This window comes from Cryptotermes secundus, unplaced genomic scaffold, assembly GCF_002891405.2.
Source record: "Cryptotermes secundus unplaced genomic scaffold, Csec_1.0 scaffold431, whole genome shotgun sequence".
NCBI lineage: Eukaryota > Metazoa > Arthropoda > Insecta > Blattodea > Kalotermitidae > Cryptotermes > Cryptotermes secundus.
The window spans coordinates 645,346-673,289 of record NW_019727097.1 but is presented as its reverse complement, the minus strand read 5'-3'; the positions used below and the strand labels follow the sequence as shown (position 1 = coordinate 673,289).

The window sequence follows — 27,944 nt, the reverse complement described above, 5'->3', positions numbered from 1 at the left end:
TCAGTGACTATGAAGTGTACTGTCTTCTGAGATAGGACGCAGGGTAGTCTGAAAGAAGTTCATAGACGTTTCAGAGGAATGTCCTGTCCTCTGTCTTCCACTCCTCTACCCTTATGTAAGCAATACTTTTCTGTGAAAAAATAGACAATAATTGTAACGAAGCTACACGACACCACAACAGAGAAGAGCTGATATCCGAGAATAAATCGCAGTCATTGGTTACGGCTTTTCTTTGCGCTTGTTTTCTTTATATAAAATAATCCTGTAAACTGATAAATAATCTTAAAAGTCATCCTCCAGACGAGTCCACTACAGTTCATGCCGTATCTCATGCCAGGCTGAAGGTCATCTTGACTTTCTTAGGGATCATGTAAATAAGGAACGCCTGTTTCGGTCTGTCTCTTGTGCTGTGAGGAAGCTTTCATTTCGGTAGGCAAGGGGACTCTGTTGTGTAACTGTAAGTACCGACAGTGTGTTCTGACTGTAGGCCTACGCATTTCAATATAACTTTACAGAAAGTGCAAGGCCTAGCAAGCTCGCCTAACGGCAGGGCTCCTGATTTAGAATCAGGAGATACCTGGTTCGAATCTCTAATATCCTCCCCCGGTACACCGACTATACTGAACTTCGTGTTTTTCCCCAGTCCTTTTAGGCAAGGTATTACTGTAAATTAGACACAAGTAAAAAGTAAAAGTAAAGTAAAGGTACCCCTGTAACAGGCCGTGGAGGCCCATAGGGTTGTGAGACGTTGGGGTTCCCATATTTTCTAGACAATCGGCTCATAGATGGCGGTAAGGTTGTCAGCCTTACACTCCTGCCGCCCTTTACCTTCAACAATATTCCTGGTACTCATTTCTGTTATAGGCTGAGTCGATCCCAGGGCCAGAGTGCGGCTGGAAGGATTAGGTAAATTGAAAAATCTACCTCATCGAAAATGGATCCGGCGACCATGCTACACGTTAAGTAGCCAGAGCAAGTAGTGTTGAATAGAGGGATGATAGGTGAATTATGATTTGGAAGGGATTTCGAAGGAAGAGGTGGTTGTACTATCCTGACAACTGCATAAAAAGGGACTGAGAAAATCCACGAAAATTCCTAGTGTCGTCGTTACTTAAACCATTCATTTTTAAATATGCAACCATTAATCAAGCGTAGGCTGAACGCTGTACTTGGGGTAACAGACACTGGAAATGTTACGTTATACTGACCTAATATTTTCCGTAAGTATTTATTCATTTATTTATTTGTGGCTTCTTTGACCGCCTTTGTGGTGTAGTGGTCAGAGTTCCTGCCTACAGATCCACAGGTCAGGTTTCGATTCCCAGCACTACCGGATTTTCTGAGAAGTAGTGGTTCTGGAACGAGGTCCACTCAGCCTCGTGAGGATAATTGAAAAGCTGTTTCAAGGAAATAGCGGCTCCGGTCTAGAACACCGAAATTAACGGCCGTGGGGATGTTGCGCTGACCATGTGATACCCTCTATCCGCTAAAGTTGGGATTAACTTCGCCGACAAGCGGCGGTTGCTCGGTCGGTATAGTTCGGTTGCGGATTAAAACCACGGAGTTATTTGTGGTTTCTTTAGACCTAACCTCGCTTCCAGCTGGCCAGCGGAGCGAGGCAGAATGATTAGTGAGTAAAAGATGTGAAACGTATTTAGTCGTGATCTAATTTGCTACGCTACTTTCTCGATGTTCTCCTGAAGCAACTGAGGAAAACCACTACAAACCTCAGTCAGGATAGCCGGTTTCCTATGTGAGACTTGAACCCGGCGCCCCCAAATATAAAGCAGGACTGCCAATTACTCGAACGCGACGTCAGATTCCGTAGTTGTTATTTTTTTCTTTTATTCAATTGCTCTGAAGCACATTTGTGTTTCATTACTTATTTATTTACACTTTTTCAGTGTTTCGAGGAGAATGTTTTGAGGCATTTTCCAAACTGTTCTTCAACAAATTATATCTTGAAAGAATGTAGACTTACAATTCTGCGTATAACTTAACAGCAAACTGACTATGCATTTACGCACTGAAACATTGTTAACCATATTGAAGTTCGTTTGCACTTTGCTATGAAGCTGTGTTTGTTAATAAGACTAGTTGCATAAAAGGGTAAAGATAGAGTTGTCCCTGTGCTTAACTAATTAAACACTTCACCATGAAGGTGTATGGGGGGGTGGATGTATAGATCCATATTTTCTTGACCTCGGCACTAGCTGGAGGTGAGTGATCAGCTTCACGCCCCGACCGCTTTACCCCCGGGGAAAGAGCCCCCGGTGTCCATTGGATAGGAGACTGGGTGAACCCCAGAGCAGATCTGGACGAATGGAGAAGTGTAAATTCTTGGTCCTACCGGGACTCCAACTCAGACCCCTCGGTCTCAGCCTCTACCACCTGTTACAGAAATTGCTTTATATTTATTTGCAGAGAATGGAGGGGCCATGTGCTGCTTCCAGCCACTGGACGTCCCCGGCCAGCTGTGTGGGTCCTGGTGTATGTGGCGCAGGCGCAGCATTCTTCACCAGCCTCATCACAACACTCCTCGAGTCGGAACGCCAACTAGGAAACCCGGAGCAATATCCTAGGGACACCAGCTCTTGCCTGAGGGACGAGTATGATTTTATTGTTGTTGGGGCGGGTACTGCAGGATCCGTGGTGGCGAGTAGACTCAGCGAGGTGCCGAACTGGAACGTTCTTGTCATAGAGGCAGGCAGTGACCCACCTCTGGCATCAGACATTCCCGCCATATTTCTCGGTCTTCAAAAATCTGACATCGACTGGCAATTCAAGACGGAACCCCAGAAAGATAATTGCCAAGGATTGCTGGGTAAACGATGTAATTGGCCCAGGGGAAAAGTTCTGGGCGGATCTAGTACAATAAACAGTATGTTGTACTTCCGGGGAATGAAAGGTGATTTTGATGATTGGGCTACAGCCGGAAATGATGGGTGGAGTTACGAAGAAGTTCTGGAATACTTCAAGAAATCTGAAAATTTTGAACCGAACGCAAATGAAAATTATCCCGAATCATTTTATCACGGTATAGGAGGACCTCTCAACGTGCAGAGATTTGAAAGCCTAGATCTCGCATGGCTGCTTCAAGATGCCGTCAAAGAAGCAGGGTACGAAGTATTGGATGATATTAATGGTCCAAGCCAGTTAGGATTTGCACATCTACACGGTACAATTATAAACGGTACAAGATGCAATATTGCTAAAGCTTTCCTCGGCCCTGCCAGAAACAGGAAAAATCTTCATGTTATAAAGAATTCGAAAGTAAACAGAGTCATAATTGATCCTGTTTCAAAAGTAGCCAATATTGTTGAATTTAGCACACGTGATAACCAGATTCACCAGATTAGAATTAAGAAAGAAATCATCTTATCAGCTGGTACTATTAATTCTCCACAACTGCTCATGCTGTCTGGTGTTGGCCCAAAAGAACACCTTAAGGAATTCGGTATCAATGTCATTAAGGACACGAAAGTCGGCGAAAATCTTCAGGATCACTTGATATTTACTGGCTCGCTATATAGCATAAGAAAATCTGATAAGTTTAAATCAAGTCCATTAGCTTTCCTTGATTCATCATATGAATATCTAACTCGGAGAACCGGGCCACTTGCTACTTTTTACGGAACCACTCTATCAGGATTCATTAGGACGAATCTCTCTCCAGATGAAAGGCCAGATATCCATTTCTTTTATTTCGCTATTTTAGCAAACGACACGAAAGCATCTGTCGCATTTGGAACCGCGTTAGGTTTAACAGACGAGACAATTTTATCAATGCAAGAAATATCAAAAGAAGGTGACGTTGTCATGGCGGCTCCACTTCTTTGTCGACCAATAAGTAGAGGTAAGATACTTCTAGGTTCATCAAATCCATCAGATTATCCTAAAATATATCCAGGATACTTAACAGATACAAAGGACTTGGACACAATACTGGAAGGCATCAAGGCAACCGACAGAATAATGCAGACTGATGTGATGAAGAGTCGTAATGCAAGAAAGAAGAAGTTGATTGTGAGTTCGTGTGAAGGATTTGAGTTCGATACGACGCCATATTGGGAATGCATGCTGAGAAACATTGGAACATCGGCTTTTCATGCTGTAGGTACATGCAAAATGGGACCAAGTTCAGATCCAGATGCTGTTGTTGATCCAAAACTAAGAGTTCATGGTGTAAAAGGAATCAGAGTGGCTGATGCATCCATAATGCCTACTATTGTGAGCACACCGACATATGCAACAACTGTTATGATTGGAGAGAAGGCAGCGGACATGATAAAAATGGACTGGCTCCAGTAAGAATGAAGTCAGGTTTCGTAATATGTTTGGGAAGTAGAGGTAATGGTTCATAACAAATTTGAAAATATAAGCATGATATAAAAGTTTTGCTTTCCTGTTGCATATACACTTATTTACTTTCATCGTTAATACGGCGCATGTAATTCGAGAGGGAAACCATTAAAAAAGTAAAAGTAAAGGTATCCCTGTACCAGGCCGTGAAGGCCCATAGGGTTGTGAGGCGTTGAGGACCCCACATTATCTAGACAATCGGCTCAAAGATGGCGGTAAGGTTGTCAGCCCTACGCGCCGGCCGCCCTTTCCCCCCCCCCCCAGGAAAATTCCTGGTACTCATTTCTGTTAGAGTCTGAGCCGACCCCAGGGCCATAGTGTGGCTGGAAGGATTAGGCCAATTGAAAAAAAAATCCAATGACCTCATCTGGACTTGAACCCGCGCCCTTCCGGTTTGTAGCATAGTGTCTCTATGCATAATTCTTAACAAGCATAATACTGTCATATGAAACGTGGAACGTCACCAGATATGATCCTACATCTGATGTTCTTCCTAGAAACTTCTTGGAATTTACACGAGCAGCGACAAAAGAAGTATGAACATTTCATGTATATAGAAGAGTGACATTGTATAAAGCATGAAAATACATTTATTGTAAAGTTTATGAACTTTATCATAAATCAAAAAGGTATAATCTCTTACAAAAAGCTGTAACACGAGAGAGGGTTTGGATCTCAGATAACTTCTGACTTATTTGGGCCACATTTCTTCGGTACAGCCGTAAATAAGTAGCCCTGTTGTTTCATAAGTGGCCTAAATAGTGACATTTTTTATTTACTTGGTGATTTGTACTCTATGTGCAATTGTTTCTAAAGTAATGTAAGTGTAAAGGGGTCCGGAGCGCTGAAAAGTGTGCTTTCTCTTAATGTTGTTCATCCATGCCCGATTAATATTAAGAATATAAATATAATTTTTATTACAAAATATTTTCCTCACTACTGAAATAATTTCATAGAGTTTTAACTAGTTTCCCATTGGATGAATCTGAAATGTAATCGTATTGAAAATATACGAATATCTATAATGAACATAAAATTTTCTTACTTTAAATATGATATAGGATAAACACAGATCAAGAATTTATAAGAGTAATTCATTTAATAACTATTTTAACATCTCAGATTACATATCGTCGAGTAATAGAGTCACTTGTGAGCAATTAACTTGAATGAATCCTTAACTTGAGGTATTTTCCATGCATCTGTCTGAAGAACTCCTTGATAAACCTCAGTCAGGGTAATCAGTCTCCATAAGATGAACTGAACAATGGACCTCTCGATCGTGAAATATGAGTAGTACCCATTCGATCGCATTGTAGGACAGTCTGAATATCCGCCGAAATTACCTATTAATCTGAATGAGGTATTTCGGCGTCCAGACGAATTTCTGGATATTATTTTAAAGTACCTTACTGTCAGATCATTTAAAATCCTTGTATCTTCAAACAAACAAAAAGGAAACTCCGTGGCCTGTACTTCGAAAGAGAACTATACCGACCGAGTGACCGCCGCTTGTCGGCGAAGTTAGTGCCAACTTTAGCGGATAGAGGGTGACGCGTGATTAGCGCAACGGATCCCCAAGGCCGTTAATCTCGGTTTTCCTTTTATGTTCAGCATTCAATAATAACTTCTCATTTAGTTCGATGCTATGTAACCTCTACGTTGAAAGAGCAGTTTTAATATGCTAAGGATCACTTAATCTTAAGCTATGAGTATATGATCCTACTTTTTATACTGTTTAGTAGGATCCCACAGTTCAGAGTGTTTGCAGTTAACGAAATTAGCATAATGCTATATCTGACCAGTAACAAGATTTAAAGCACTAAATTATCTCTAAGGGTGAAGAGGACGATAATTGAACTCGGTCAAGCGCCTCTCAAACAAGAGGGAATATGTTTAGTGTTAAAGGTCAATGGAGATACTATTATCTTCCAATTAATGTTCTCACGCTCATATCTATTGTTCTATCTCGCATTTTAGAAATACTGAACACAGTCAATGTGTACAGACCAATGCATTTGAAGACATTAAATACAATTCATTCTGTGCCAATTAGGTCTCTTTATATCACGACATGGGACATCCTAAGGCGGCCCATACACGTATGAGCCTGGTTCGCAAGTCCAGCTCGGCGAGGAGCCGGGCTCGGATTAATTTCATCACACACGTATGAGCGTGGCGACCCACACACGGACGAGTTTGGCTCATTGGAATTCGAGCCGAATCATACTCTCGAGCCAGACTCATACGTGTATGGGCCGCCTAATGCTTGAAAATGATGAGCCGGTCTCTGTGTATACATGGCAGATGGGAAAATATTACTGAATAAGCAGTCAGGGACAGGCAGCGGTCTTCTTCAACAGTTCTAGAACTGGACAGCGTCTAACTTATCACCATAAGAACTAGTTACTTACTTACTTACTTGGGCCGCAAGGCCGCGCCATAGCTCAAGCGGTTAGTCAGTGGCTTCCCACCGCGGCGGCCCGGGTTCGATCCGGATACCCAAGATCGGAACGAGAGCTTTCTGAATACGACAGCCACCACAGTTCGATATTCAATTAATAATTCACTAAGCCTACGTATTAAACAATACATGTTACTTAGTTGTTAGTTATGATTTAATCCATTATATATTCTTTAGAAAACGATCGTGTGACACAGCCCTCTTTTCAAAATGACAAGGGAACGGACTGTCTATGCCTGGCATCCATGCAGTAACGGACAGAGGGAGTGACACACAGAAACAGGCTTCCAAAATTAGTCATGATAACTCCACATCTCCCCTCTAGTTTAGCTGGCTTTGCTAAGATCTAAATAGTTTCCTCCGTAATTTCAGTTTCCTCCTGAAATGAGACCCTGAAAGGGTTTATATGTTGTTTTAGGTCGGACAATATTCCTAGTCCCAGGCGTTGTTTTACGGTTACTAACGTCTTGAATATATTCGACCGTTTGAAGCAGCTCTCTCCCCACTGCTGTCCCTAGCAACCGCTATATATTTTCAAGGGTAGATAAACAAGCGAATATCTTAGTGGATAGTAATCAAAATCTCTATTTCAGTTCCTGTGTCAACAAGATGACGTAGCAGATATTGAGAGAATTGCAGTTTGCACATACCTAAACAGCCCATCACAACACTGGGATAGATTCTTACGGACACATTAACTGAGAATAGGAATTTTCTATCAATATCAATAGTCCTATTTTATTTTTTTTTGGGGGGGGGGTTGTTTCACGACGATTTGGGTGTCTGAAACCTTGTATAGCGACAAATGGTAGAATGAATGGTGAACTATAATTTACATAAGATTTAGAACAGAACTTTTGCAGCCTAATCAGGGCCTGGAGGTAATGAATAAAACCATAAAAACCCTCAGCTGGGATAACCGATGTTATGGCCAAGATTTGAACCGAAAATCTGCAGATTTACTTCTGTAGGAAATTGAGCGAAAATGGCTTAGTATAGGATCCAGTAGTAGGATTTTGTTGTGGCAGCTATAGAACTTCGATTTCCAGACGCAAGAAACCGGTCGTTCACTCAGTAATCGTAAGAGATTTTATGTGTATGCGTTAGTTCTAAACAGCCCAAAATAAATTCATGGGGTTTACATTTACAGTCATATTTTGGGGGGCGGAAATATAATTAACTAACCCTCAGGTTATGGACTTGTAACTGGCTTTTGTTTATACCGTAAGGAACTTTCAGGTTCCAAATGAGGCAGAGAATTTTCTTTACTAGCTGAGCAACAATTAGCTTTTGGAGAAGGGGTCTTCCAACCGCAGTGAGCGACTTAGTAAGTTACTGTAGGGATCAGAATTCTTCTCCTGGCAATATCTCGACCTCTTTAATGTACACCATTTACATCTACATTAGCATTCTTATGCTCATTCAATGGCATGTACGAGTAACATAAGTAGTTAATAACCGCTGTTAAATAGAGAAGAAAATAAAACAAATAAAGTAATTCCCTAAGCCGGTCACGGTAGTCGAGCGGTCTAAGGCGTGTACTGTCTTCGCTCTCTCGGAAGCCGGGATCGTGCGTTCGAATCCAACTCAGAGCATGAATATTTAGTGTTTTTGTTTGTGTGTATGTGTGCGTTTCTCTGTGTTTGTATACAGGTAGAGGCCTTGCGACGAGCTGATCACTCGCCCAAGGAGTCCTACCGTATGTGTAAGATCTAGTAAACCGAAGTGAAATGGAGAGTTTCATGGAGGGATGCCAAGACCCAAATTGGAGATGTAGCGCCAAAGGAAAAAAAAAAAGTAATTCTCTGAATAATGTAAAGTAAGAAGCATTAAAATTTACGGTTATAAATAAAAAATAATTGTAATTATAAATCATTGATTATGATTAAGGCTAAGTAGGTTATATGTCTGATTAAAATCCATTTTGTCTTGCCTTTTTATGCCTGAACAAAATTATTATCTCTGATAATGAAACATAGTGCTGAACAAAATGGCAGATGATTTTGATTCTATGTGTGGAAAAAAAAATTATCGTAATGCGTCACGAATTATTTATGCTAAGGCTTGACGTACCCTGTTTATTTTAATGGACTTGTAATCTGGGATTAATGTGGATTGTTCTCGCTCTGTAAAACCCTCTACCCGCCAGGCATAGGCAAGTGAGTGCAGTGCATTCTGGTGCCTGGCTCCAGGACTAGAATCGGCTTACTTAATGCGAATAATAAGGATTTGCATTGCAATTCGCAACCCACGTGGAAAGTAGAGAATTTTCACTGCTGTTAAATTTCTCACTTCTTGAATAACGCCCTATTTTACGCAAAGGTATAAAATAACTCTCGGAGCGAACGTGGTTTAGAGTCAGTACTCAACTCAGTGGAACAGAAACTTTTCTGGGAAGTTAATAATTATTCATCCAGTCAAGAAATTTATGGAAATCGAAGATTCATTATCATGTTCGCAACAACCAGCCACTGATCCCTATCCTGAGCCAAATAAACTCAATCCGGATCCTTTTTTTAAATACACGCTAATATTATTCTCACATTTTTGCAACCCTTCAGCTACTCCCAATAAATTTCTGCGACCATTTTTTGTTTCCCACATGAGAGCCCCATTCCATCCTTCTTGATTTGGTTATCCTAACAATATTCTTGCAGCAATACAATATATGAAGCTACTCACAGAAAAACTATTGCTATTAGTTTGCTTGCGGACTCCAGGCCACGGAGTCTGTTTTTTGTTTTATTACTATGTAAGATTTGAGGTTTTGAAGGAGGTGACTATGAAGAATGCCGTCTTCTGGAATGTGACGCCGTGAAGATATTGTGTAAACCGACGTTTCGGAGGAACGAAGACGGCACTCTTCTTATTACTACTACTTTTACCACTACTACCACCACCACCACGTCCACTGTTACTACTACTGCTGTTACTAGTAGTACTTACTTACTTACTTACTAATGGAGCTGAGCCCTTCTTGAGGAGTCGCCAATTCTGCAGCTACTCAAGAATTTCCCAGCATTCTATGGAACCCGAAGGTTCATTACCGTGTTCACAAGAGCCTTCACTGGTCCCTATTTCGACCCAGATCAATCCAATCCACACCATCTTATCCTATCTCTCTAAGTTCCATTTTAATATTGTCCACCCACATATGCCTTGGTCTTCCCAGTGGTCTCTTTTCTTCTGGCTTTCTCATCAATATCCTACATGCATTCCTCGTTTCCCCCATTCGTGCAACATGCCCTGTCCACCTCATACTGCTACTACTAATAATAATATATGAGTAAACAAAGTTATGTTCTACGGTTCCATACTGTTATGCATGTACGATATTAATTCATGTGAAGTTACACAACAGATGTACAAATAAAAACCTCAGACAAATTTATGTGTACATGGAGAATTCGGGTTTGAGTAATTGAAATGTTGCGAACTAAATACAATGTGTGGAGAGAATTGGAAGAGTGAGAGAGAGAGAGCAGTAGAGCTTGTAATGGTTATTCTGCAGTTTCCCATGAGACTAACACTGCATAACTTATGACTTCATAGTCCATTAACAGCTCATGTTCATATAACTTACAGATGATTAAATACTGGAATTATGTACCACACGACTCAGTAATTTAAACTGTATGTATATTATAAAATGGAGACCATACCAAAGGTTGTGGTTTCAATGTCTCATAATTTTGAATCTGAAAGTTCGTTTTATATGACCGAAAGTTCATGATCCCCAGTGGCAGACGCAAGGCAGGCTTACTTTTTAAAATGGAAGTAAGAGTAAAAAAAAGTAAAGCTATCCCTGTACCAGGCCGTGAAGGCCCATTGGGTTGTGAGACGTTGAGGGTCCCACATTATCTAGACAATCGGCTCAAATATGGCGGCAAGGTTTTCAGCCTTACGCTCCGGCCGCGCTTTAGTCCCCAGGAAAATTATTTAATTAATTCCTGGTACTCATTTCTGTTAGAGGCTGAGTCGACCCCAGGGCCATAGTGCGGCTAGAAGGATTAGGTCAATTGGAAAAAAAAATCCAATGACCTTATCGGGACTTGAACCCGCGACCTTCCGACTTGTAGCATAGCCCCTCAATTTAAAATGGGAATAGTTACTTGGATTTAATATTACTTACAGGCAGAATAGATGTTATTTGTAAAGATTTTTGAGCATTTTGTTTATTGTAACTGAATTTGGTAACAATACGTGAGTCAGGAGTACTCATTAAGTAGTGTACCTGGATAGAGGCTAGCAGACCGGGATTCAATTCGCAGCAGAATTTGATTTTTCTTGTAAGATTTGAGGCTTTCACGGCGATGACTATGAAGAAAGCAGTCTTCTGCTTTGCCGTTTCTCACGGTGTTGTCGCTTGCAGAATTCTTATACTTTTTCTTCTACCCTGAAGATGGGGGCGATACGTTCCTCCGAAACGTCGGTTAACACCACATATACACGGCGCCAAATCCCAGAAGACTGCTTTCTTGATTTTTCTTGTTTTCCATCATTTCAATGCTGATTCCTAGCCGAAAAATTATTGCATGGGATAAAGGCCCGGAGTGTGGAACTGTCAGTAATGTTAGCCCCATATGCCTTCATGGTATGGTGCTCGGACGTAGATAACATGTATAGCTTTCAAGGTGCCATAATCATTTTACAGGAAATTTATATACGGAAATGGATCACTAAGAATCAGAGCAGGGTCCATTGGTGGGATGTTGTGAATAAGGCAATGAACCTTTCGGTTCCTTAAGATTAGTGGGATCATGTAAATAGTTGAGCAATTACTACGTTCTCAAGAACGAATCTCAGCATTTAAGTGAGCTGGTGAGTGAGTCGTAGAGTTACTTAGTTAGGTCATGAAATTGTACACAAATGTATACTTCCTGCTATATAGCATAAAAATACAAAGTGGCAAATTTAGAGGAATATAGGCTCCAAAGGTTGTTTCAGAAACTTCGTTTTAGCTTGTTTTTAACGTGGAGAGCGCGCGCGCGAGCGAGCGAAACAGAGGCTTCCTTAAAACAGCCCACTTTCCTTGTTCTTAAAAGTAAAATTAGTCTTCTAAGATCTCCATGCTGTCTTGTGTGTATGTGTAACACCCCCCATCAACTTCTGAATGCCTGAACCAATCTTTATGAAACTTGGTGTGTATATAACGGCATTTGAGCTATTCTCAATGATACGCTTCTAAACCCCTCCCACAAGTCTGTGAGCTTACTGTATATGTATATCCCCCTCTCGTTGCTACGCAACGACTCGGTAAAAAAATTACTGCAGCAACGAATACATACACAACAACGGAAGAATTGCTGGACGCGTCCTTTTCTATGCTGTTCGTGTCGTATCTAGGTAAGCAGGGAATCAGTTTTTTTCTGAACTTGTTTCTAATTTTTATTTATCCGTAGATGTTAAAAAGAGATGCCATATTTACGCAAAATCGGGAACTACCTTTTTATCATATCTCACTTGTGCTTAGTATCCTAAGTCCCTTATTCAGGATTCTTAAGGATACTTCTATAGCAGAACTTGATGACTTATTTAGTTTAAAGTTTATTTAATGGTGCTGTGTATAGCATTAAATAATTAGATGATAGTAGGTAATTAATGAGAAAATATAAGGAAGGAAACAGTCATAGCCTAATTTTGGGTGCCATAGGGAAATTTCCNCCCGGGGGGGGGGGGACTGGAGAGAACCGTGGAACAGTACAGTCCGCGTTCCAGGGGCAACACCTGAGCAAAAGCCACCAAGTCAGTAAACAAACTTAAAAAAAGTTAAAGCCACGCAAGATTCGTGAGATGAAGTATACAGCTGGTTTACTCATAAGCTAAGCCTCCAAACTACCCGTACATTACCCGCCATTTCGTCCGTACATTTTGCTGTGATGCTAGCACTCAACTTTCCGGAAATACTAAATGAAAAAGGTAAATAATTTAAGTGATTATTCAGCTCATTACAGTACAAATGACGTTCTGTCGACTAGATTTGTGAACTGGACTGCTACATATAAATACGTGAGAGGGATTTCTAGTTACCGACATGATGTCCCATTTAGTCTGTTTGTCATCCGATTTGTATTGTCGCCGGAGAGTTCCTGTTAGCATACTTCATTGTTTGCAACAATGTAGTCTTCCGCTCACGCTAAATGTCCATAGAACACGGAGCAAATGCAAAACACAGCAGATACATGACACGGTTAATACTAGCAATACCAATTTAAATATACGCATGGAAGAAAATTTCAGTCCTTAACATGAAAATATATATACCTTTGCTTCTTGAAGCTTTTTACCTATTTCTTATTGGAGGAAAGTTAAAATTGTCCCTGTGCTTGACTTAATTAAGCACTACGCCATGAAGGCCTATAGGGGAGTGGATGTATAGATCCATATTTTCTTGGCCTCGGCACTAGTTGGAGGTGAGCGGTCAGTTTCACGCCTCGGCCCCTCTACCCCTATGGAAAGAGCCTCCGGCACTCATTAGGTACGAAGGTAGTTGAGTCCTAGAGCCGGTCTGGACGACATGGAGAACGGAAAATCCTTCACCCTACCGGGATTTGAAATCGAAATGTTCTAATATCTCCACACAAAATTCAGTGCAAATTTGAGAAATGTAATATTCTAGAGTTCCTTACGTTGTATCGGAAACATTCAGTATAATTCATACCTCTATTATGAAACAATTTTCAAACAGACCTTACAAAATTGGAAAGCCTTGTATGTTTGGGTACTGAATTAGGGTAAAATATATACCAGTAAATTATACCCGTTGAAAACAGAAGCATGTGTGCATTTTCGTACCAGAATACAATATACATTTCTAGCTATAAATTACTACTGAAAAAAGAGTGAGACTAACCTTTATGTTGTGTAACAGTTCTTTTACGGTGAGTTTATCTTTTTAGAAAATCAAGTCACAGTTGTGTTAAGAAAGGTTGACCATATAAAATTTGAGGTTTACACGGCGGTGACTATGAAGAATGCAGTCTTCTTGGACGTGGCACCGTGTAGATGTGGCGTTAACCGACGTTTCGGAGGAACGTATCGCCTCCATCTTCAGGGTAGAAGGAAAAATAAGAAAATCCACAAGCGAAGAGACCGTGAGAACCGGTAAAGATAAATTAAGTTGTTTAGTCATACCTTAGCGCAGAAACGCAATAAGATGTGCAGACTGTGATACCTTGGTGTTCCCGTAGTTTAGGGCAGGGAAGCAATACTGGAAATGCGACTGGCAGTGTAGAGAGATGAACGTAAGTTTGATATGGGAAATGAACAAGAGGTGGAGTGTCTGACAGTGCCCAATGAGATGAACGTGTAGATCATACCATCTTTTGAGGTTAAAGTGCAAACGAACCAAGCAACTCTAGCATTGCCAAGTTGTCTACTGATTTATTGAACCCGGATTTGAATATTCATGACTGGTTATCACGCTGGTTAACACGGCAGTAACCCTAACCATCAGAACGATAAAGTTAAGACGCATCCAGAGTTTCCGCCTAGCTTTACACTAACTTCCGGTCTTGCCGCTGGTTGCATACACGTCATGCCGTTTCTTTGCAAAATGAACACTGCTCTCTTTAGTTCCAGTGTCTTCTAGGCTCAACACTTTGCTTTAACCATGAATTTATGTCCCCATCAATTGAACTCCAATATCCTGAAGTACGAATTTCATGTGTACATATAAACCACATGGACCGGATTTGAATCCATAATTTATTTGGGCTTCATTGACTCAAAATATGCTTTATTCGGATGTGGCTTTCATGACATAAAGAATTTGAATTTAACGCATAATGCGGGGGTCGGTTTGCAAGTTTCATCTTCGAAGTTAATCATCTGCTTCAGTCAGATTAGATACGTGGACATTTTCACCATTTTTTCGGGCGAATAATATCACGATCCATAGACCTATTGGTCAAATACAATACCATTTATCCTGATGCTGAAATCGAACATTTTTGCATTTCCTAAAAATATTTAATGTATAATATAAGGAAAATGTATAAATATTTCCCAGTTACTGTTCGAAATAAATTTCTACATGATGAGCCTATATTTAAGTAAACCCTTACTTACTTACTTACTTACTTACTTACTTCCTTACTTACTCATGGAGCTGAGCCCTTCTGGAGTAGTCGCTAATTCTGCAGCCACTCAAGAATTTCCCAGCATTTTATGGAACACGAAGGTTCATTACCATGTTCACAAGAGCACTCCACTGGTCCCTATCCTGAGCCAGATCTATCCAATCAATACCATCCCATCCTATCTCTCTAAGATCCATTCTAGTATTGTCCACCCACCTATGCCTTTGTCTTACCAGTGGTCTCTTTCTTTCTGGCTTTCCCACCAATATCCTATACGCATTTCTCGTCTCCCCCATTCGTGCTACATGACCTGCCCACCTCATCCTCCTTGACTTGATCATTTTAATTATACTTGGAGAAGAGTACAAGTTATGAAGCTCCTCATTATGCAGTTTTCCCCAACCTCCTGTCACTTCATCTCTCTTCGGTCCAAATATTCTCCTCAACGCCCTGTTCTCAAACACCCTCAGTCTATGTTCCTCCCTTAATGTCAGTGACCAAGTTTCACACCCATACAGAACCACAGGCAAAATTATACGTAGTTTTGTATATTCTAATTTTTATGTTTTTGGACAACAGACGAGAAGACAAAAGGTTCTGGACTGAATGGTAGCAAGCATTACCCGAGTTCAATCGCCTCCTAATTTTTAAGGAAATCCTAACTCAATTTCTGGCCCTCTACTCCGCAGTGAGCAAGTATAAATAGCTCAGTAACAAGACGTTTTTCACTGTTGTAATGTAGATATCTGACTTTAATTAATAAATATCACGGTGGGCGGATATGAGGAGGTTTCCCTTCATGGATACGATGTCACGTAGGCTGCTGACATTCAACCGATATTTTGGAAGAATAAACCACGTGACGATAAATAAACCTGCATACAACAGGTACCACTGTTTGTTCCCTGTTCCGTGTTGGCTTCTTGCTTGCCTTACGCTTCAACCCTGACGTTGGAGGCGACGTAACCCTCTGAAATTTCAGTTGAGTTTAACCGGACTACAAGGCATTACTTCCCAGAAAACACAACTCCTCCTCGTAACATATCCTCTTCAAGTCAACATACGATCCCTTAATTTCTGGCACTTCACAAACTTAGCAGCTGCCTTAGGGCCACTTACTTACTTACTTACTTACTCACTCATGGAGCTGAGCCCTTCTTGAGGAGCAGCCAATTCTGCAGATACTCAAAAATTTCCCAGCATTTTATGGAACCTGAAGGTTCATTACCGTGTTCTCAAGAGCCCTCCACTGGTACCTATCCTGAGCCACAGCAATCCAATCTATACCATCCCATCCAATTTCTCTAAGATCCATTTTAATATTGTCCATCACCTACACCTTGGACTTCCCAGCGGTCATCTTCCTTCTGGCTTTCCCGCCAATCACTAAAAAAACTAATATATTTAAATAAGGGTGAATTTTAATCACATTGAAATTATTTTAAAAGACACCGCCATTCAAGATCACAAACAAAATCAGTAGGTAGCCCAGGGTGTATATGCATCAGAAGAAAACGCGCTATGAAGCAAACTCTGGTAATATGCCCCATATGATCCCAGGAAATTCAAGTTACTTAATGAAGATGAAGTAAGATGAATCCTAGTTTCAACTGAGACTACTCTGTCATTTCGTCTTAAATCATTATTTCATTTAGGGGCGTAATTAAAAAGGACGGCGCACGAATATATGGCGGTATAAAAACGGGTCTATAGATACATTCCCTCTTCGCTTTCTGTCCGTACTCGATCATACAGAAACAACCAGAAAGCCCTAAGCAAATCGACAAAAAAAAAAAAAAGAAAAAAAAACTCCAACTAACTAAAACCCCGCAAGGACTCCATCAATCACAGATGCGCCATCATTGCCCCTTGCTCTACATAAGTCTCATAAATCACTTCCATTTCCAATACTAAACATTGAATAATCCTAGTCATTCAGTCAGTTCAATCCGTGATGCATCCACCAGGCTTGATTTTTAAGTCAGCCACAACCGAAACAAAACAAAAAAAAAGTATGACAACATCAATCATTGAAGTCAGTAGAGCAGGGGTATTTGCACACGACCGGTTTTTGCATCGGCCGTATCATCGTCCGTCAGAATTTAAACCAGTCCCAGGGATCAGCCGACTTATCAGTGAATCACATGCAATATATATCCTCGAAATTTTCCCTGCGAAATGTTCTGTTCTCCCTGTTTTCAGTTCTTTTCTGGTTTATGTATTACACTGTTTTTTTTTAAATAGAGCGGACTCCCAGAATGCGGTCAGATATGAAACACATACTTTTACTCCATTTACGTGTATAAGAAATTGTGGTAGGAAAGCCAAAAAGACCTAAAAATAACATGTAATTAGTAATGAAATAAATACTATTACTTATGTTATATTGTAGCATTCTGTTGTACTGCATAGATCTGACTTAGTGTTTTGCTTTTTTGCCGTCTAAGACCAACGTCGGTTAATATTCCCTCGCCATCTTCTTTTTATTGTCACTATGAGTTTCGGCACGCGGTAGTGTAGTTGGTTGAGGGGCTGTGCTACAAGCCGAAAGGTAGCGAGTTCAAGTCCCGATGATGTCATTGGATTTATTCAATTGACCTAATCCTTCCAGCAGCACTATGGCCCTGAGGTTGACTCAGCCTCTAACAGAAATGAGTACCAGGAATTAATTAAATAATTTTCCTGGGGAGTAAAGCGCGGCCGGCGCGTAAGGCTGACGTCTCACAACCCTATGGGCCTTCACGGCCTGGTACAGGGACATCTTTACTTTTTTTTTACTTACGAGTTTCGGCTTAACCAACCATCTTCAGGTTCGCTCTTTGTTAAACTATAGTTCATATAGTTATCTTGCAGCACCCTGTTGCACTGCATAGATACGACTTAGCGTTTTACTTCTATGCCATCTACGTCCAACAATATGTTTCTGTGAGGTATTAAATAAATTTGTTTGCGTTATTCAGAAAAATAAATAAGTCTTTATAGTAGTTACTATAGGATTCTGACGATGGTGTATAACACACTGATATATTTGGTTTCTGGACTTTATCCATCGTCCTGGTTTTTAAGATAACAAAAACACGACGTTTCGGAAACTGGATCTGTTTCCGTCCTCAGGTGAAGGAAAAGGGGAACACCTATTCTGTTGGGTCCGTGTTTTTGTTATCTTAAAAACCAGGACGATGGATAAAGTCCAGAAACCCAATATATCAAGTCTTTATAGGTTTAAACTTATTATACATTGATAAGTTTTGCATACCAGAAAATACTTTAGTAAACTGGATTGTGGTGTGTCAGAAATGTTGCACATTATTTCTCGTTAAGGCCACAATCAAATATTACGTCTATCACATATTCTAATACCCAGTATGAGATAATCCAGGGAACTGTAGAGAACTGGGGACGCCATGTTGGCTCTGCAGGGGATGGTTTATTCCCACACTTTGCTAACCTTGGTTTTTAGTGGAAAGTCATGTTGAATGTAGATTTATTTCTCCCGTGGCTCTGTTCACACACACAGGATAAACAACAAAAATACATCATATGTGACTTAAGACCACTAAGTGATATCGATTGAAAAGTATTCGCTTTTTACAGCCGTCATCAGTAATAGCCACGCGACTGCAGAAGTAAAATCTGTGGAAAGGTGTATATAGACCTGTAGAAAGTGAAACGCTCTTAATATTCTTGAGAAAGTATTATATTCGCCCTCCAAATCCAAATATATTCCACGGGACAAGTAACCTTCCTGCAACACTATGACCGGAATCACTGCATTTCATTTCCCATGTCGTGAAGAAAACACGTGGTTCTAAATGATTTCTGTCTCCTTGAATCTAATTTTCTTTTTTAATTTCTTGGGGTAGGGTGAGAGTTAGTCCACTTGGTTGGCCGCGACATAGCTCAACCGGTTAGTCCCTGGCTTCCCGCCGCGGCGGCCGAGGTTCGATCCCGGGTCTGGTCAAGTAGGATTTGTGGTGGACGAAGTGGCGCTGGGGCAGGTTTTCTCCGAGTACTTCGGTTTCCCCTGCCGATCTTCATCCCATCAACTGCTCCACAATCACCCTCACCTATCACCTGGGCCTGGTACAATAGGTCAGAAGTGGCCGCAGTACAAGGGACAGTCCCACACCACTAGCAATAAAAAAAATAATAGTCCACTTGGTACGTCGGCCACTAATTTGGCCTATCATACCAGCCCCGGATAGATGAATATTGTGTCAGATTTGGCCGTTTCTAAGAAACGAATATGTAAACACATTCCAACCAACGCGCATCCAAGAATAGAACGACATTCATTGCTAGGCAACAGACCGCACACATATCCTGCAACAAATACGCAATAATAGTATGTCCAGTGCTAGGCATTGCATGGGTAGACACGCCTGACAACAATACAGGATATCCATTGCTGAGGAAATGATGTGTTTTCTGTGTGTGGTCTGTACGGAGCATATATAACGAGGACTTGTTGTAGCTTAGATTAGTAAACAGTGTGGAGGTGTGGTCGAATATCTCTACCGTGACCCTGCGAGTCGAAGGAGGCGACGAAAAGGGAAGCCTCAAATCTGAGACAGTAAAGTATGGTCGCGAGTCTAAAGTGATTCGGACCTCAGAAAGACTGCGCTGGCAAGGGCCAGCAGCATGTACAAAAGACAGACCCGTCATCAGAGAGGGCACCCCACAAAAACAAGACCGTGTAACTGTCAAAGAGTAATAAATATCCGGCCATTAGCCCCAGATGGATCTCGACACCAAGACTTACTGACTGACTGACCGTCAGTGGCAATGTGACTTTGACTCTGACTTAGATTAGTGCAGTGGAGTGAAATAAAGAGGTCAGTAGCTTAGAGTACAAGGACGAGAATGGAGAATGTCCTGGTGAACTGTGAACATTAGCGATAGCGCTATAATCGATTGTAATTGTGAAGAAATGTTCAATAAACCCAATCATCAAATCTATGTAGAACTCACAATTATTAGTCACGTTACCCCTTACTTTCTTACTCATGGAGCTGAGCCCTTCTGGAGGAGCCGCCAATTCTGCAGCTACTCAAGAATTTCCCAGCATTTTATGGAACACGAAGGTTCATTACCGTGTTCACAATAGGCCTCCACTGGTCCCTATCCTGAGCCAGATCTATCCAATCAATACCATCCCATCCTATCTCTCTAAGATCCATTCTAATATTGTCCACCCACCTACGCCTTGGTCTTCCCAGTGGTCTCTTTCCTTCTGGCTTTCCCACCAATATCCTATACGCATTCCTCGTCTCCCCCATTCATGGTTTACTCTCTCTACGGCTACATAATTCAAGTAGTCGTGATTTTAAGATTCAATATTGCGAATGTCCCCCCCCCCCTGTGAACAGCGTGAGCTGCAACCAGGTAAAATTCCCACGGGTACTTAGCATCGGATAGGAGGAAGATCACAGTTTCTGCTGTATGTCTCCAGTGAAAATACAGAATTGTTAACATTTTAAGGCTTAGGAGTGTCATTGGCTTTAAAATCATAAAACGGTGTACTTGGTCCAAAGATTGTAATTACGCTTATCATATGATTCTCAGAATAAACAGTGATAATTTCCTTGTGTAACACTAACCAGATGGTCTCTGTAACAGATACGCAGTGGCAGCAGCTGAAGTTCTAAATATTGTTTAAATCAGCGGTTTCCAAACTTCTCCGGGCTTCCATAAACTCATCCCCAGTATCCCCTGTTCTACCCTATAAAATGCATTCTTCCGAATAGCGGTTTGCACAACCCCCTAAGAAAAATAATATCAATGAAATACAATAAAGTATTTAGTAACTGCTTCACCCTTAGTACACGTAAATTCTTAATGCGATGCATGGGTTTGATACAGCAATACCAGTTTTCAACGTCAGGTCTAAAATCACTTCAAACGTAAATAAGCGAACAATGTCCTAGGAGATACCCACCTCCAGCGTCCCCTACCGCCTCTTGTCCCTTAACACCCCCCTAGGTAATCACACTAGCCCCCAGGGGGTGATACAGTCAACTCTGGGAACAACTGACTTAAACGAACTTCACATTTCAAATTGCTTAATGAAATTTTGATCGTTTGAACAATCTTCCGATTTTAAATGATATACGCCTTATGTTTTTTTACTAGTTAATTTAGATTAGTACAAAATAGTTCAACATATCACTATTCCAAACTATTACTGGTACTGAATTTCAGAAATCACATTCAGAAACGAATGAAACTGCGCTGTGCGTTCAGGCGTGTCCTTCTCCCCACAAGCGTAATCTGTACACGACATGTTGCAGTATGAAGGCAGTGACGTCTTCAGAAAGCCTCTTATTCAACAAAAGAAGCTCTTCAGAGCGTCAATTTTCTCTTCTCGCTATTCATCTATCGTCTACTGTAGTACGCAAGAGATCCGATACGTGGCACCACGTGTCGAGATGCTTTTAACAGCACCGTCTTCTCGCTTTAGCAAGTAAATGCGTTTCGTATTCTGCACTGAATTCAATTTCCTATTGTTGGTATTTGACGGAGTGTTTAAGAAGAAAAAAAACGTGTGGGACTTCAACCATGATTTGTTTCTTGTTGCGAATAGTAATCTGTTGAATATCCCTTTTACTGTTATATTTTTTTTCAAAAGCCTTGACTTACTCAAATCGCGTCGGATTGTTATAATCATACATGCCCATCCGCGATGTACGGTAAGAGCCTTAACACAAATAAAAACATATGTGAATGCGGTGATGAATAGCGTATTTTTTCGCAAGGCACAGTAAAAAAATTCAAAATCTGTGCTAGCAGGAAACTCAATAGTAACATTCAAATTTGTATTTTATGTTACGATTTAAAGTAAAAAAATAAATATTAGTAAAATTGAAAAAGTGGAATCAAATATTTTATGACATATTATTAATTCTACTTATAGCGTGCGTACTGCTGCAACACAGCTGCTTTGCTTCTAAATTCTCCAAGTCTGTAAGAGTTTGTAAAAGGCAAATTTGCCCCTCTGCTTAACTAATTAAGCACTACACCATGAAGGCGTATGGGGGAGTGGATGTATAGATACAAATTTTTTTTGACCTTGGCACTGACTGGAGTAGAGTGGTCAGACTCACGCTCCTGCTGCTTTATCCCCGGATAAAGATCCCCCCAGCACCCTTTGAATATGAGGCTGGGTGGATGCCCCAGAGCCGATTTAGACGAAATGAAGAAGAGAAAATTCTTGGCCCTATCGTGACTCGAACTCTGACCCCTCGGTCGTCCAGCCCGTACCCAGTCGCTATTCCAACTGCGCTATCCCGGCTCATCTCTGAGAGTTTGTAACCGCTAATATTTTTATCTTTCTGCTCGCAGTACAAGAATATGTGTCGTAGCCATCTTAGTGGCCGCTGTTTCACATTATTGCAGCTCAGGTAGGCAACAACACTGTCAGCAGCCAAGTCTATATAATGTTTAATGGATGGATAACAGTGAATAAAAAATTGAAAAGGATGTGAAAGGAAGCGGTTGTGACCTATTTGAGTTATTACCCCGAAATTAGCGTGAGGAGACTAAACAATCCTCGGTCAGGATAGTCGGTGTCCTGGTTGAGATTCGAACCAGGCACCTTAATAATGCAAGTCAGAATCTTTACCGGTTGAGTCAACGAGCTCGGTCAGCTCAATGGTATTTTTATATTTGTTAAATAAAGTACTTCACTTGCTGTCTGTTCGTTCTGTATGATTACTGTGGAGTTTAAAAGATGAATAATTTTAAGCGCGTGGAAAACACAAAGGTGATAGCACAGCTGAATAGATTTCATCTCAAATAAATGAAAAACGGGTCACTTGGGTACTCAAAATCGAACAGAGAGGAGATGAAAGTCTTTCTAATTTTATTTTTCCCTGAGTTTTTTGGAAGCTGAAACCGGAAGATTAATTTACATGAACTTTTATCAAAAATAATCTTTACTACAATTGGCATCAAAGAAAAAATCTTATGCCGACTGTCCAGAACAAAAAGTAGGCCTGAATATGTATTCTGTGGATACTGGAATAATTACCCCTCCAATCACATATTCAGGAGCTTAAGTTTTTATTTGTGTCATTAATTAAAACATTTATATGCCCAGAACTTCGTACATCAGCAGTAATTACAGGCAAGAAACAACTATAATACGAGTACACCACAAAATGAAAAAGCTCTTTTAAATTTGGCAGAGTTATTACGTACTTCTAAATTTGTCTTGTCTTAAAACCTATTGATACTCAGTGTCAGAACCTTTCATGATGCGATAAGCCACGTCAGCACTTCGTCTTGTCTCCGTCCGGCTCGATGCCACAGACCACCAAACCTGAATGGACGTTAATGAGGTGAGAAATAGCAACCCGCTACTCAGAAAGGAATGCTTGTTAAGAAAAAGTTGCGTCTGCTGATTACAGAAGGCCGTAAGACACAATTCATCACCATAGGAAGTTTTGAGTTTCCAACCTCATCCATTATATATAAAGAGATTATTCAAAGTGACGAGAAAAAATAAAGCAATTGAACGGGCGTGGCACTTCTTGCTTCTGTCATCAGCTGTCTTTTCACACTACAACCATTACAACACTTACGCATTCAATTAGGACAAGAGCATCACCATAATACGTCCCTACAAACCCAAAAGAAATTAATGTTACTGTAGGTGTAGAGCCGTTGCTATGCAACGACCATGAGATGGACGGATATACCAAGGCTGTTTCTGGGAAACAGCTCAGTAAACACTTCTCCGCAGCAACAGACACGAAAGCAACAATGGTATAGCAACAGAGGAACTGTGTTTTCAGAGATCTGCGCCGAAGCCATTGCTACTCAACGGCGCGGTAAACACATATCTGCGGCAATGAATCCAAACACAACAATAGAAGAGCTGTGTTTTCTATGTGGCCCGTGCAGAGATGTTATAGGAAAAAGTGACAAGGTTAGAGCTTAGTCAGTTCTGTACGGGAGTCTGTGAAGAGAGGACTTGAGCCGGAGGCAGTGGAATAACCACTGTCGGGGCCCTTACCTGGAAACGTCTAGTAACTGACTGAGAACACTAGACTATGCGCTCTAGTAAACTGTAAAACACTGAAATTGCGATAGTTTTAAAATTATTTATAGTTACGATCTACGAGTAGTCAATAAATCCATTCATAACAATTGCATACGAAGTCTTAAACCGAATTAAGAACTCCCCTTATCATCCTCCCTTATTTTTATTACTTTTTTCCTTCTCCATTCAAGTGTTTCCTTATTGTTCCCTCACAGTTCACTCTTCCTGTTCGGATCTATTTATTAACTTATATATTGTGACATGACGTCTGAAAGCCGGAATAACGGAGCCAGAACAGACGTTCATTGTTAGGCAACAACTCAGTAGACATGTTTTCGCAGAAACGAATAAGCAAGCAACAATCGAGGTATTGTTGAGCTATAACGATGAAAACGGTGTTTTCTATTGCATCCGCTCCGAGGCTATATAACGAGGAGCTCAGGCCAGCTGAGAGAAATAATAACAGAGAGTCTCTTGAGGTGGCAGTTGAATGATTGAGAAGAGATGGCAAAAAGTTAGTTGAACTGAAAGAGTGCTGCAGTTACAATGAGACTGGTATTTTTACTGTGTTGAAATACGTTGACAGGATACGACTACTGAAGACTGAGAATCTTAGTATGTGTTTATCGGTGAACTGTAAAGTGTATAGATCAGCGCTAGGGCTGTATTACTTGTATTTACGAGGTTAGGTGTATAAGAGGTCAATAAATCAAATCAACCGATCCTAATTCCATCTAATAGTCAAATCCCTAAAACACGTGACAATATATTCTTAGTTTCCTTTAATATCCTTGCACAGGCCTAAGCGTTTAGCTCACAGTATGTCAACTGAATATTACACGACAATGTCTACCAGCTAATCCAGTCCCAACATAGAGGTGCAGTAACCAATTTAATAGGTTATTTTATAAATGAAATAGTGTAGAAGCATATTTAATTCCTCGAAGGGCTAATATATTTCCGAAAACAGCGTCAACATAGCTCTTATCGTCTGCAGTTGAAAACTTCACACTTCAATTAGGCAGTAGGAGAGCAGTCTTCTCTTATGGCACATAATCGCGGTTCACTATATGCCTATTCTTATTAAGTTATTGCGCTAGATTAAGACCACCGTCTAAGGATTTCATGCCGGTTATATAAACAAAGTTTAAAGTAACATAAACTTCAACTTTATTGCTCCAGCATTAGACTGAAAAACAGAAGGTATCTGAGCATGACAAACTTTTCAGTGATCGAACTCCGAATATCCTAGTATTATAAAAGCAGTTTAAGCTCTCTAGCTTAGCGTTCTAAAAGTAAGTAACGTGGAAATAGTGTCAGTAGTTGAGCGTTTTTGTGTCTTACACATTGAAATCCAGCCTCGATCCGTGCCACGGTGTTCTAATGTAATTCATGTTCTGGAAACTTTGTGCTCGATATTACGTATTTCATTTCTGTTAAAGAAGTCCCTACTATCATCTCATGTTCCCCGACGTCATATATTTTGTCTAAACTCTATTCATTTCCTTACTATCATAAGCCGTTAGGTTTGTACGTGTTCGGATACATTGTATTCCTATCGAAATGTATCCAGTATGATAGAAAGGAAAGTTTCCACTGAAGTTCTTGTCAAACACATTTTAGAAATCGTATTATAAAATGCGTTTGGCACAATTTATTAAGGTCCCAAAACCCCGGAGGCCCAGTGTCCTGAAGTTTTACTTTTTACGTACTGGAGAATCCTGCAAAGGCTATCCCTACCTTAAAATCAGAGTGTACTTCCACAGCCTGATTCACAATTCATAACCACCCACCTGTTGCAGTAGTATTTCATGTAAACAGAGATAGGACGGAGAGGAAGAATAATATTTTTATTTAAAACCTCGTTACTTCATCTTCCTCTTTTTCTTTTCTCTTTCCGTCGTCTATTTTTCTTCTTATGATTTTTCTTTCATTTTATCATCCTTTCTCTCTTCCCTTTTCTCTTTCTCACTCTCTCTACAGCTGTTCCTTAATCTCATCTCCCTTTGTTACATTCTTTTTTGTTCCTTTGTCCCACCTTCCTCTTTCTACAGATATTTGTAGATACGTTGGAGCAAGACGTTGAATGGAAGTGATTTCCGAAAACTTGAAATGGGAGATCGCGTATTCTGGAGGGAGCACACAAGAGCAGTGACGTGCAAATGTGATAAGACAAGAGGAAATCAGTTCAGTGGGTGACTGATAATGTACGCGTACTGCACGGTCTGGAAATTCAGGAGCTTATAGGCTACGGTATGCAGTATGCAGGGCATGTAAAGCGAGAGAAATGTTTCTGGTCCCTGCGTTCCTTTCCAGTTCAAACGACACGTGACGACACTTGAATAACAGAGTTAAGCTCTAGATGTGTGTTGCTCTTCCTCCGCTTTTGTGACATCGGTGGGGTGGAGTCTAGATGGGTCCACTCGCCACGGCGGCCACAGATTGGCCTATTGTACCTGCCCCGGGTGATTATGATGATGGAGAATTTTGTGGAATGAAGATTGTCAGGGGAAACCGAAGTACTCGGAGAAAACCCGCCCCAGCGCCGCTTTGCCCACCACAAATCCCACTTGACCAGACCCGGGATCGAACCCGGGCCGCCACAGTGAGAAGCCAGCGACTAACCGCTTGAGTTATGGCGTGGCCGTGACATCGTCTTACTAATAGTCATTATATTACTATGAAGCAGGGGTAGCCAAAGGCACTGATATCGGGGCCGCATATGACAATGTTGAGGAATTCGGGCGCCACAAAAACGAACTGACTGGAGTAGGTGCTTAGGTATGCGCTTTCCACACAGCCCAGTTTTAAAACAAATACACCCGTGGAAAAAGATCGAATACTAGATTTAATTTCCTGCAAGATGCACAAACACTTCAAATGGGCCGCATGTGGTTCGCGACTCACGTTGACCGCCCGTGTTACAGATTATTTTACTTATAACCAGGATGATTTACATACATAAACACACAAAAATAATTTCTTGGTATATAAAAGTCCCCCCTCGTTGGTGTCTCCGCCTTATCGTGGTGAGGGGGTTTGAGTATGCCAAGGACCCTGAGAGCTATACCAGCGGCAGCGTAGCTACTGGCAGGGCCTCCCTTGCTGGACAGGTCAAAGGGTAGGCATCAGACGAAGAGAGACACCAAAAACTGATGTCGGAAGCAGCGTCATCAGTAGCGACTTGAAGCACAGAACAAATGATGCTCGAGATGGTTCAAGTTCGTATAGCAACAGGCGTGACCAGAGTGGTTTGAACGGCTGTTGTACTGCGATGTGGAAAGCAAATGGAAAAACTACCACATTATCACTTTTCCTGGATAGTCTCTTTCCAAAAACAGAAGATCGCATTAAGTGGAGAAACTGTTTTGGAAGAGACTGTGGACCTGTCGTCTGACAGATTACTGATGATGATGATGATAAAAGTCAATAAATTTCGACATCTGACTATGTCTGAAAAGACATGGGACTACAGACAATATCCAAAATAATTACCATGTATACATTGTGGAGCAGACTCGTTAAAAACTGTACAGCAAGAAACTGTTTACTCGTTCTAACACGATGCGCCCAATAACACAGCAACAACGTACACTGAGTTTCAGACGGCCTTGAAATTTAAATCAACATTTTCCTGAGTCCTGACCTTCAACACATTTTTCTTTTTCGAGCAAACGTGCTCTGGTTGTAAATTTGCCTGCCAACCAAGTAGTTCTGTGGGAGCACAGCGGAGGCTACCGGTGTCAAGACCAATTTTTTTTTTTAATTCGATTAGTTGGGGGTGGAGTCCAACTGGGTCCACTCGGCACGGCAGCCACTGATTGGCCTATTGTAGCCTGCCCCGGGTGATTATGATGATGGAGAATTTGGTGGAATGAAGATCGGCAGGGGAAACCGAAGTACTCGGAGAAAACCCGCCCCAGCGCCACTTTATCCACCACAAATCTCACTTGACCAGACCCGGGATCGAACCCAGGCCGCCGCGGTGGGAAGC

The 27,944-nt window shown here is 41.0% G+C and overlaps 2 protein-coding genes across 2 annotated transcripts in view; one reads left to right on the top strand and one right to left on the bottom strand.

The window, feature by feature from the left end:
• LOC111864398 overlaps nt 1-27,944 on the bottom strand; it is a 120,727-nt gene that overhangs the window by 52,399 nt on the left and 40,384 nt on the right. The window lies entirely within an intron of this gene.
• Nucleotides 350-4,478, top strand: LOC111864397 (glucose dehydrogenase [FAD, quinone]). Its single transcript, XM_023851617.2, has 2 exons — nt 350-457; nt 2,425-4,478. The coding sequence occupies exon 2, from the start codon at nt 2,428-2,430 to the stop codon at nt 4,309-4,311; it is 1,884 nt and encodes a 627-aa protein (XP_023707385.1). The 5' UTR covers nt 350-457; nt 2,425-2,427; the 3' UTR covers nt 4,312-4,478.

What these genes read in the sequence shown, in the direction of transcription:
- LOC111864397 (XM_023851617.2), top strand. Translation starts at nt 2,428, where the DNA reads ATGGAGGGGCCATGTGCTGCTTCCAGCCACTGGACGTCCCCGGCCAGC.